Source organism: Gopherus evgoodei, chromosome 3, assembly GCF_007399415.2.
Source record: "Gopherus evgoodei ecotype Sinaloan lineage chromosome 3, rGopEvg1_v1.p, whole genome shotgun sequence".
NCBI classification, from domain to species: Eukaryota; Metazoa; Chordata; order Testudines; family Testudinidae; genus Gopherus; species Gopherus evgoodei.
The window spans coordinates 171,409,154-171,421,725 of record NC_044324.1 but is presented as its reverse complement, the minus strand read 5'-3'; the positions used below and the strand labels follow the sequence as shown (position 1 = coordinate 171,421,725).

The following is a 12,572-nucleotide window of genomic DNA, read 5'->3' as shown; positions in this document are numbered from 1 at the left end:
CTGGCTGGGATGATTTAGTTGGGGATTGGACCTGCTTTGAGCAGGGGGTTGGATTAGATGACCTCCTGAGATCCCTTCCAACCCTGATATTCTACGATTCTATGATAACATAAATCACAAGAGTCAAATTAAAGTAACAATAGTAATGCTTAACTTCAATCTTTTGCTCCAAAGGTTTCCATACAGATGTTGGGGATGCTTCTGGCAAACCAAGAAGAGATTCCTTGGCAAGCAATATGTTATCTTACTGGCGAGGTAGTTTATGGAGGTCGCGTGACTGACCACTGGGACCGTCGTTGCTTGCTCAGCATTCTGAACAATTTCTATAGCCCTGTTGTATTGCAGGAGGGTTTTGCTTACTCTAATGATGGGGTAAGAAAAATATTTTTTCTCTCACTATTCTCAAGTGTTGTAATAAGTTGTGCCTTTATATTGCATATTTAATTTTTTTAAGCCTTATAAATTACTGAACTTCAGATTATGGGCATCCAAATCTAAATTTTGAATGGCAATTAATTGTTAAACTTTACTGTGGCACAGAAAGCTCTTGTCATTCAGATTAAAGTTATATACATGCATCTGTATGTATTTTTTTGCAAACAGTTGGTGAAATATAGTATATTTAGCTGCATTGATCTGAATTACATTGGCACACTGATTACCATACTTGTATGAATTTTAACTAAAATAAGAGCTCAAGGTGCATCTCTATGGTCAAAATGCACCCCTGTCATTTTATGTAGTTGCATGTAATTGGCTTAGTGGCAAACTTCTGGAAATGGACAACAGAAGGATTTATTTGCACACTGTTAGCTCCTGGGTCCTGCTTTGCTATGGTACCAATAACAAAATGACCTCCCTCGTTTTTTTAAAAATCATGTGGAGTGATATTTAATTACATTGGGGTATTGAAAAATGGCACAATGTGGTAGTGAGATTACAATCACACTTTAAAATATATTATAATGTCTCCATTTAGTAGTCAAATAGATGCACCAAGATATGAAATGGCATTTGGTCCTTTTAAGACCGTCTAGCGAAGCAGGGATACGGGCACTGACTGAGAAACAGTTACCCCTGAGGAGCATGAGAATTTATTGTGAGTAGAGATTAAACTAAAACTTGTTTATAGCAAAACCAATTTAGAATTTTTAAGAAAAAAATTGATTCTTCAAGGACTTCTGTGAATTCCCATTTAGGAGAGCTAACACCTCTAGCATGAAGCTGCAGAATGATAGAAAAGAGTTATGTCCATTAAGGAATGCAGGAGCACTCTTGTGCTAGGATATCATCAGCCCCATCAATGGGAGGCTGCATCCCCCTGAAAATCTCAGTTCCTTAGTTCCATTTAGCTCTTGGCAGCTATCTGTTGTGTCTGCAAGCTAGTCAGCCTGTTTTCTTCTATTATTGGTTATTTAGAGAGTGAATGATTGGAGTAATTTGCCTTGGATTATTCCCAAGGCAATGTCAGGTCCCAGACTTGGTAGGGGATTCAAAAGGTATGCAAACTTCTCAGCCCTTGTTCCTGAGACTGACGCAAATGTTCAGTGTCTAGTGTGCAAGGGAGAGGCTCATGTAGTGTCACAGTGCATAATTTGGCATGCCTTCACTAGTTGGACAAGGAACGACAGATGGTGCAGGTGCCCTTAGCTTCCTTAAGCTTTAAGCCAGACTATCCTAGAAGACCTTGGGGAATTTCAAAATCTGCCACTTCTTCCGAGGTCTTCCATTAAATATCCCTTTGCCTCAGCCTTGGTGCTGCACACAATACTAGGCCTGATATCTATCTCCCCAAGACATATATCTGCTGGGGCTGAGCTTCCTGCCCAGCATCTCATCACCATAGGCTCTATCAAAACAGACTGCTCCGGCACTGCAGTCTACACTGGTGTCAGCATTGGCACTGAAAACTGCCTTGGTGTTCTTAGAATAGTCACTGACACTACAAATAAAAGACAAGCTTCCAGATCTCCTCATTGCAGAGAGATGTTTGTTAAAGGTTATAATTTAGAGACGCTTCCCTCATAACAGCATTATGACAACATTATGGATATAAGAATTTTGAGACATGCCCTGGTGGCAGTGATGGCGAACACAGGGTATGTGTGTACCATGAACACTCCCAAGTTTTCTACTAAAAGTTTGTGCCTTTCTCATTCAGTGGCTTGTTGTTTAGTGATCCCTAAGATCATTATATCAAGTCAGAAATGCCAAATGAGAAAGAGACTGCAGTAATTTTTAGGTTAATTCTGTGTTTGAAACTGATAATAGGAAAAAGGAACACATGGAGCAACAAACAAAGAACAACAAAGGCTTTTGTATCTATTTTATGAGCACAATAGTAGTTTGATACATTTAAGAAGGGAAGAAAGACAAAAATGGATATGTTGCAAACTCCATCCAGTCTGCAATTGTCAGGCAATGTTGCAGAGAAGTGAAAAAAATTCTGAGAGAGATCTGAATTGTATAGGAGCAGAGATGAAAAGTGATAAAGTGAAATCATCTGTCTTTTTGCATATTGTTGGGGAGGAAGAATTGAATATTTGTAACAACTTTTAGTTTGAAGAAAGCATGAAGTTAAGTAAAATACTGACCAAATTTGAGGAATATTGCATGCCAAAAAGGAATGAAACCATAGGCGCCAGCTCTAGGACCGGAGCACCCACAGGGAAAAAATGGTGGGGTGCTGTGCATCCATCGATAGCTCCCCTATTAGCTCCTCCCCACCTCTGCCAACATCTCCTGCCTGCTGACAGGCCCCACAAATCAGCGCCTCCCCCTCCCTCCCTGTTCCTCCCACATGCCACAATCAGCTGTTTCATGGCATGCGGGAGGCTGAGGAGGGAGAAGCAAGGACATGGTGCACTGGAGGAAGGAGATAAAACTAGGCAGGAAGAGGCGGGTCAGGGGCGGAGCAAGGTCGGGAAGAGGCAGGGCACAGGTGAGGCCTTGGGGGAAGAGGTGGAGTTGGGGCAGGTCCTGGGGCAGTGCACCCACTGGCACTTTAGAAAGTTGGCGCCTGTGAATGAGACCTTTGAGAGAGACTTTTTTTACATGCACACAAAAAAACTGATGATAGACTAGAGCAATGTGTCACAGAATTAAGGAGGCTTAGTGAGACCTGTGACTTAGGTTAGCTGACAGAGACTCTGGTCAAAGATAGCATTAAAGACAATGTTTTGAGAAAGAGACTGCTCCATAAAGGAGATTTAACTCCAGAAAAATCTCTCCATATATGCAAAGCAGCAGAAACTGAAAGCACATGCCAAAGAGCTGAATTCTCTAGAAGGGGTTATTCACACACTAAATACAAAAGAATATAGCCAGAAAAGGTCAGATCAAAAAGTGCAACCACCTACTATGAAAACGACTGCTGCGGGGAGAGTGAATACAGATTATGTGGAAACAGGGCCGGTTCTAGCCATTTCGCCGCCCCAAGCACGGCGGCACTCCACGGGGGGTGCTCTACCGCTCGCCAGTCCCGCGGCTCTGGTGGACCTCCCGCAGGCGTCCCTGCTGAGGGTCCGCTGGACCCGCGGCTCCAGTGGACCTCCCGCAGGCATGCTTGCAGATGCTCCACCGGAGCCACGGGACCAGCGGACCCTCCACAGGCACACCTGCGGGACGTCCACCGGAGCCGCCTGCCACCCTCCCGGCAACTGGCAGAGAGCCCCCCCGTAGCATGCCACCCCAAGCATGCGCTTGGCGCGCTGGGGCCTGGAGCTGGCCCTGTGTGGAAAGTGTGGATCACAGCATGGCCCCCAAACAGTGTTTTGCCTTTGGAAGCTCTATCATAAATGCTGCAGATTCCAAATGCAGAAAAGTCAAGAACATGTAGTTAAAGACAACCTGATTGAGGAGTTTTACATAGGTGTGCTGGAATCAAGCAAAACTGATGGGAGGGACTGGATTCTGCCAATGGCAGTGTCATAAACAGATAGCTAAGGGTTAATGTCTCTTTCATCTGAAGCACCTGACCAGAGGACCAATCAGGAAACCGGATTTTTTCAACTCTGGGTGGAGGGAATTTTGTGTCTGAGGTCTTTGTCTATCTGCCTGCTTTCTCTGAGCTTTGGAGAAGTAGTCTCTGCTTTCTAATCTTCTGTTTCTAAGTGAAAGGACAAAGAGATCAGATAGTAAGTTATATGGTTTCTTTTCTTCGGTATTTGCATGAATATAAGTGCTGGAGTGCTTTGATTTGTATTCTTTTTTGAATAAGGCTGTTTATTCATATTTCTTCTAAGCAATGACCCTGTATTTTGTCACCTTAATACAGAGAGACCTTTGTATGTATTTTCTTTCTTTTTATATAAAGCTTTCTTTGTGAGACCTGTTGGAGTTTTCTTTTCTAGGAAATTTCAGGGAATTGAGTCTGTACTCACCAGGGAATTGGGTGGAGGAAGAATCAGGGGGAGATCTGTGTGTATTGGATTTTCTAGCCTGATTTTGCATTCCCTCTGGGTGAAGAGGAAAGTGCTTTTGTTTCCAGGACTGGAAACGGAGAGGGGGAGTCACTCTGTTTGGATTCACAGAGCTTGTGCCTGTGTATCTCTCCAGGAGCACCTGGAGGGGGGAAGGGAAAAAGGATTATTTCCCTTTGTTGTGAGACTCAAGGGATTTGGGTCTTGGGGTCCCCAGGGAAGGTTTTTCAGGGGGACCAGAGTGCCCCAAAACATTCTAATTTTTTGGGTGGTGGCAGCAAGTACCAGGTCCAAGCTGGTAACTAAGCTTGGAGGTTTTCATGCTAACCCCCATATTTTGGACCGCTAAGGTCCAAATCTGGGACTAAGTTATGACATGGTGTGCAGCGGTTACGGGATAGACAAATCCAGAGCCAGTAGGAATATTATATTTTTCTTTTCTCTGCTAAGGGCTTTTTAGCAGAGAGAAACAGTTTGGTTTTCAAAGGGAACCTGAGAGAATTTTTTTTTTCTGCTCTCTCTGGCAGTTTGTCGCTTGCATAATAAGCAAGAAGCCATTAAGGTGCTATTAAGAGTCTTTTGTCACACAATAGCACTCCCATTGAGAGTCATTACTAGCACTATATACATGCAAATAAAGTGGTTTTTCTGGTTTGCTTTACATTGAAAACAAAGGGCAAAACCCCTGTTGCTAGGCAGACCCCAGGAGGCAACAGAGCCTGCAGTTCAGAAGATAAACACCTGAGGGCATCCCAACACAAGAAAACAGGAACCATGACTTCTAAGGCAAAAATTGAGGCTGAAGAACAAATCAAAGAAGCTGAACACAGGCGAGAGATGGAAAAACACAAACAGGAACTAGAAATAAAACAAAAAGAGATGGAGCTGAAAGAAAAGGAAGAAAGCATCAAACTGGCAGCCTACCAAAGAGAACAGGCAGTCAAAGAGGCAGCACACAAAAGAAAACTAGAAGAAGAAGAGGTGGCCCACCGAAGGAAACAAGCAGAAGAAGAGATGGCCCACCGCCGAGACATGGAAAAACACCAAAAAGAAATGGAAAAACAACAAAAAGAGAATGAAGAGAAGGAAAAACAGAGAAAACATGAACTGGACTTGGCAAAAGCTGGGCTGCATGTGCCAGCCAACCCTAACAACCCGGCGCCAATTATTGCTCCACAGCACAGGAAATTTCCCACCTACAAGGCAGGTGATGACACCGAGGCCTTCTTGGAAAATTTTGAAAGAGCCTGTCTTGGGTACAGCATCCCCGAAGACCAGTACATGGTAGAATTGAGGTCACAGCTCAGTGGACCTTTAGCAGAGGTGGCAGCTGAAATGCCTAAGCAGCAAATGAATGACTATAAACTTTTTCAAACCAAGGCCAGATACAGAATGGGGATAACCCCAGATCATGCCCGTCGGCGCTTCAGAACCCAAAAGTGGAAACCAGATGTGTCATTTCCCAAACACGCCTACTACGTTGCAAAAAACTATGAGGCCTGGATAACAGGACACAACGTTCAAACCTTGGAAGAACTGCACCTCCTCATACAAATGGAGCAGTTCTTGGATGGTGTTCCTGAAGACATCACACGGTACATACAAGATGGAAAACCCAAAGATCTCGCTGAGGCAGGGGAGATTGGAGCCAAATGGATGGAAGTGGCAGAAAGCAAGAAAGCTACTGTCAAGGGGAACGAATACCCGAGGGGGCACACCGACCATAAACCCTACAACCGAGGACAGCCAAAGACCCCACATACAACCCAAGTAAAGCCACAGACGCCCTACTCTTCCACCTCACCAGTCTCCAGTAACTCACCTTGGCCCAGTGACCCATCCGATAGAAGATGCTTTAAGTGTAATGAACTGGGACATATCAAGGCCAACTGTCCAAAGAACACCATGCGAGTGCAATTCATTACACTACCATCACACCAAAGATCCCCAGGCCCGGATGCCTCTCAAATACCCTTGGAGCGAAGGGAAAATTTGAGAGTGGGCGGAAAGAAGGTTACTGCATGGAGAGACACGGGGGCACAAGTGTCAGCTATCCACCAATCCTTCGTTGACCCCAAATTCATCAACCCAAAGGCCAAAGTTACAATTTACCCCTTCATGTCACAAGCTGTAGACTTGCCTACAGCTCAATTGCCTGTCCAGTACAAAGGCTGGTCAGGAATGTGGACTTTTGCAGTCTATGACAATTATCCTATCCCCATGCTACTGGGGGAAGACTTGGCCAACCAGGTGAGGCGGGCCAAGAGAGTGGGAATGGTTACCCGTAGCCAAACCAGGCAACCTTCCAGACCCATTCCTGTTCCTGAACCGTCCACAGAGGCCCCGTCTGTGTTACCAGAGACCCAGACAGAGGTAGTGGACCCGGATTCCATGCCAACCACTGAAACAGCCACAGCACCTCCAGTCCCAGGCCCGGAACTGGAAAAGCAACCAGCACCAGCAAGTGCAACCATATCTTCAAACTCAAAGCCAGAGGGCGCCAGCGAGCCAAAACTGGCAGAAGCAACAGACAGCCATACCCAAAAGGCTCAGCCAAAGCCTGAAATAACCTCAGGTGCACCAGTGGAGAGCGGTACACCAGCAACGGAAACAACCCCATCACCTACATCGCTTCCAGAGGGACCAAGCCCAAGTCCACAGTCTGAGGAAGAACTGGTGATCCCAGCCTCAAGGGAACAGTTCCAGACGGAGCGGGAAGCAGATGACAGCCTTCAGAAAGCTTGGGCGGCGGCACGGAGCACCCCACCGCCTCTCAGCTCTTCTAATCGATCCTGGTTTGTTATAGACCAAGGACTTTTATACAAGGAAATTCTTTCTGGTGGACACCGGGAAGAATGGCAGCCGCAAAAACAGTTGGTGGTTCCAACTAAGTACCGGGGGAAGCTCTTAAGCTTAGCCCATGATCATCCCAGTGGCCATGCTGGGGTGAACAGAACCAAAGACAGGTTGGGGAAGTCCTTCCACTGGGAGGGGATGGGCAAGGACGTTGCCAAGTATGTCCGGTCTTGTGAGGTGTGCCAAAGAGTGGGAAAGCCTCAAGACCAGGTCAAGACCCCTCTCCAGCCACTCCCCATAATTGAGGTCCCATTTCAGCGAGTAGCTGTGGATATTCTGGGTCCTTTCCCAAAAAAGACACCCAGAGGAAAGCAGTACGTACTGACTTTAGTGGACTTTGCTACCTGATGGCCGGAAGCAGTAGCTCTAGGCAACACCAGGGCTAACACTGTGTGCCTGGCCCTAACAGACATCTTTGCCAGGGTAGGTTGGCCCTCCGACATCCTTACAGATTCAGGGTCTAATTTTCTGGCAGGGACCATGGAAAAACTGTGGGAAACTCATGGGGTGAATCACTTGGTTGCCACCCCGCACCACCATCAAACCAATGGCTTGGTGGAAAGGTTCAATGGAACTTTGGGGGCCATGATACGAAAATTCATCAACGAATTCTCCAATAATTGGGACCTAGTGTTGCAGCAGTTGCTGTTTGCCTACAGGGCTGTACCACATCCCAGTTTAGGGTTTTCACCGTTTGAACTTGTGTATGGTCACGAGGTTAAGGGGCCATTACAGTTGGTGAAGCAGCAATGGGAGGGGTTTACGCCTTCTCCAGGAACTAACATTCTGGACTTTGTAAGCAACCTACAAAGCACCCTCCGACACTCTTTAGCCCTTGCTAGAGAGAACCTAAAGGATGCTCAAGAAGAGCAAAAAGCCTGGTATGACAGACATGCCAGAGAACGTTCCTTCAAGGTAGGAGACCAGGTTATGGTCTTGAAGGCGCAACAGGCCCATAAGATGGAAGCATCAGGAAGGGCCATTCACGGTCCAAGAGCGCCTGGGAACTGTAAACTACCTCATAGCATTTCCCAATTCCTCACTAAAGCCTAAAGTGTACCATGTTAATTCTCTCAAGCCTTTCTATTCCAGAGACTTAAAGGTTTGTCAGTTTACAGTCCAGGGAGATGAGGCTGAGTGGCCTGACAGTGTCTACTACGACGGGAAAAAAGACGGTGGCGTGGAAGAGGTGAACCTCTCAACCACCCTGGAACGTCTGCAGCGGCGACAAATCAAGGAGCTGTGCACTAGCTTCGCCCCATTGTTCTCAGCCACCCCAGGACGGACTGAACGGGCATACCACTCCATTGATACAGGTAATGCTCACCCAATCAGAACCCCACCCTACCGGGTGTCTCCTCATGCCCAAGCTGCTATAGAACGGGAGATCCAGAACATGCTACAGATGGGTATAATCCGCTCATCTACCAGTGCATGGGCATCTCCAGTGGTTCTGGTACCCAAACCAGATGGGGAAATACGCTTTTGCGTGGACTACCGTAAGCTAAATGCGGTAACTCGTCCGGACAACTATCCAATGCCACGCACCGATGAGCTATTGGAGAAGTTGGGACGTGCCCAGTTCATCTCTACCATAGACTTAACCAAGGGGTACTGGCAAGTACCGCTAGATGAACCTGCCAAGGAGAGGTCAGCATTCGTCACCCATGTGGGGGTGTATGAATTCAATGTCCTTCCTTTCGGCCTTCGAAATGCACCCGCCACCTTCCAGAGGCTGGTAGATGGTCTACTTGATGGACTGGGAGAATTTGCAGTTGCCTACCTCGATGATGTGGCCATTTTTTCAGACTCCTGGCCCGAACACCTACTACACCTGGAAAAGGTCTTTGAGCACATCAGGCAGGCCGGACTAACTGTTAAGGCCAAAAAGTGTCAAATAGGCCAAAACAGAGTGACTTACCTGGGGCACCAGGTGGGTCGAGGAACCATAAACCCCCTACAGGCCAAGGTGGATGCTATCCAAAAGTGGCCTGTCCCAAGGTCAAAGAAACAGGTCCAATCCTTCTTAGGCTTGGCCGGATACTACAGGCGATTTGTACCACACTACAGCCAAATCGCTGCCCCATTGACCGACCTGACCAAAAAGACCCAGCCAAATGCCGTTAAGTGGACTGATGAGTGTCAAAAGGCCTTTACCCAGCTTAAGGCGATGCTCATGTCTGACCCTGTGCTCAGGGCCCCGGACTTTGACAAGCCATTCCTAGTAACCACAGATGCATCTGAGCGTGGTATAGGAGCAGTGCTCATGCAGGAAGCAACAGATCACAACTTCCATCCTGTCGTGTTTCTCAGCAAGAAACTGTCTGAGAGCGAAAGTCACTGGTCAGTCAGTGAAAAGGAATGCTATGCCATTGTGTACGCGCTGGAAAAGCTACGCCCATATGTTTGGGGACGGCGGTTCCAACTACAAAATGACCATGCTGCACTAAAGTGGCTTCATACTGCCAAGGGGAACAACAAGAAACTTCTTCGCTGGAGTTTAGCTCTCCAAGATTTTGATTTTGAAATTCAACACATCACAGGAGCTTCTAACAAAGTTGCTGATGCTCTCTCCCGTGAGAGTTTCCCAGAATTCAGTAGTTAAAAAGTATTCTTAAAATGTAGAAGTCTGTTAGTTATATACTTAGTAGTATATGTAAAGGTGCATGTTTTGTAGTAATCTGTTTATTTTCAAGTTCTAGAAGGAAATCGCCGCCAGTGAGCTTCCCCACTGTCTGCAATTTGGGGGGCATGTCATAAACAGATAGCTAAGGGTTAATGTCTCTTTCACCTGAAGCACCTGACCAGAGGACCAATCAGGAAACCGGATTTTTTCAACTCTGGGTGGAGGGAATTTTGTGTCTGAGGTCTTTGTCTGTCTGCCTGCTTTCTCTGAGCTTTGGAGAAATAGTCTCTGCTTTCTAATCTTCTGTTTCTAAGTGTAAGGACAAAGAGATCAGATAGTAAGTTATATGGTTTCTTTTCTTTGGTATTTGCATGAATATAAGTGCTGGAGTGCTTTGATTTGTATTCTTTTTGAATAAGGCTGTTTATTCATATTTCTTCTAAGCAATTGACCCTGTATTTTGTCACCTTAATACAGAGAGACCCTTTGTATGTATTTTCTTTCTTTTTATATAAAGCTTTTTTTTTGAGACCTGTTGGAGTTTTCTTTTCTGGGAAATTTCAGGGAAATTGAGTCTGTACTCACCAGGGAATTGGTGGGAGGAAGAAATCAGGGGGAGATCTGTGTGTATTGGATTTGCTAGCCTGATTTTGCATTCCCTCTGGGTGAAGAGGAAAGTGCTTTTGTTTCCAGGACTGGAAACGGAGAGGGGGAGTCACTCTGTTTGGATTCACAGAGCTTGTGCCTGTGTATCTCTCCAGGAGCACCTGGAAGGGGGGAAGGGAAAAAGGATTATTTCCCTTTGTTGTGAGACTCAAGGGATTTGGGTCTTGGGGTCCCCAGGGAAGGTTTTTCAGGGGGACCAGAGTGCCCCAAAACACTCTAATTTTTTGGGTGGTGGCAGCAAGTACCAGGTCCAAGCTGGTAACTAAGCTTGGAGGTTTTCATGCTAACCCCCATATTTTGGACGCTAAGGTCCAAATCTGGGACTAGAGTTATGACAGGCAGTAAATGAAACCATTATTCTACTCAACCTGGACGCAGAAGAGCAGGTTAATATTCTGTCTGAACAAGATTATGAGAGACTGAAAATAAGACCAAAACAAAAATAAAAGTAACTGATTATTCTGGAATAAACATACTAGTGGAGGAGAAGTGCATTCTAGCATCAAATATGAAAACACCACATATAGACTTTCATTCATTGTAGTACCAAAGGATGTGACCAGTATCTCTTGGTTTAAAGACGCATTCTGAGCATGACTACACAGTGATTTAGTGCCTGGCAAGTCAGCTTGCTGCACACTAACTCGCCATGTGGACACTGCTACAGTGCACGCCAGGACTTTTACTACTCCCTCTATAGCTTGTCTGAGATAGGATCCTGTGCAGAGATTTGCAAAGCAGCAACATGGAGTTCGGTTCAAACTTTTACTTAGCACTATTTGTTGGATTTGGCATTGTGTCCTGTTGCTTGGTTTGGTAAGCTGGTACTACAGTTCATTTTTGCCTAGAATTCCTCACCTTCCATCCTCTGATGGGAGCATTTCTTGCTAATCTCCTGTAACGTGGAATGCACAGAAGCCCTCAAAGGAGAAAGAAGGGTTGGTTACTTGTAACTGTTGTTCTCCAAATGTTGCCTGAGTTCATTCACACTTCCCACCTGCCTTCCTCTCTGCCTCAGAGTGCTTTGTATTGCTGGACTCTGTAGGCTAGGAGAAAGATCTGAGGTGGTCAGGCGGGGGAATATTCTGTTATGAAAAAGCACATATGCAACCCCCAGCAAACATGGCTTTTTACATAGTTCCCCAGCTCAACACTAGAGGGGCTAGAACCCATAAGTGTGAATGCACAGAGACAACTCTTGAAGATTATGGTACTAGTAAATAAAACTTCTCTGCACAAGTAAGGGTAGCCCCCAGAAGGATCTCTTATATTGCTACCTCTGCTACTCAGAAGTGCTAGGAAAAATCAGGAAAGTTAATTCTGAACAATTGAATTACTAGCAGAATTATCTGAACAACACAGTGAATTACAATTGAATTACTAGCTTAAAACTATCTGAACAACACAGCGACAGCATTAATTTAAAATAGTTTTCTTACTGAATTTTAAAAATAATTAACAAATATATAAAAAGCAAAAATACCTGTAAGTTGACATAAGTTTACAGTGCTTGTGGGAGGAGGAGAATACTGAATTCTCTCCATGTCTTGTCCTTTTTCTTATTTTAAAGGAAGGTGAATTGATTTATTTTATAGTAATAGATGATATTTTGGCCCATATATAAACCTTACGAATAAATTATGCTGTTTATTCCATAGTGTGTGTTTGTGTACATGTATGCGTGCATGCATGCATATACATATAGAGAGAAGAATGGGGGAAGGGATATATGCTATTTTTATATAAGCAGTACGGAATGATTTGCACTCACAGAAGAATCCCACCACCACCAACATATGTATAAATGCATGTGTTAATCAGATAACTGCTCAAGCAGAAGGGTATTTGCAATATAATTACATTCTTCTTCAAATTGGCTTTGTGTCTATTCCCGCCTGTAAGGAATATCACGCACCACTGACTTTCAGGAATCTTTTAGAAAAGCAGTCCCAGGTGGGACCATATAAGCAACCTTGAAGAAAAGTTACTTGGGTGTAACCTTT

General features: G+C 45.2%; 1 protein-coding gene across 1 annotated transcript in view; it reads left to right on the top strand.

Annotated features, from left to right (window-relative positions):
* Window positions 1-12,572, top strand: part of DNAH14 (dynein axonemal heavy chain 14) — a 496,436-nt gene that overhangs the window by 452,691 nt on the left and 31,173 nt on the right. Inside the window, 1 exon segment of the mRNA XM_030558364.1 lies at window positions 175-372. Within this exon segment, the coding sequence (XP_030414224.1) occupies window positions 175-372 (198 nt within the window).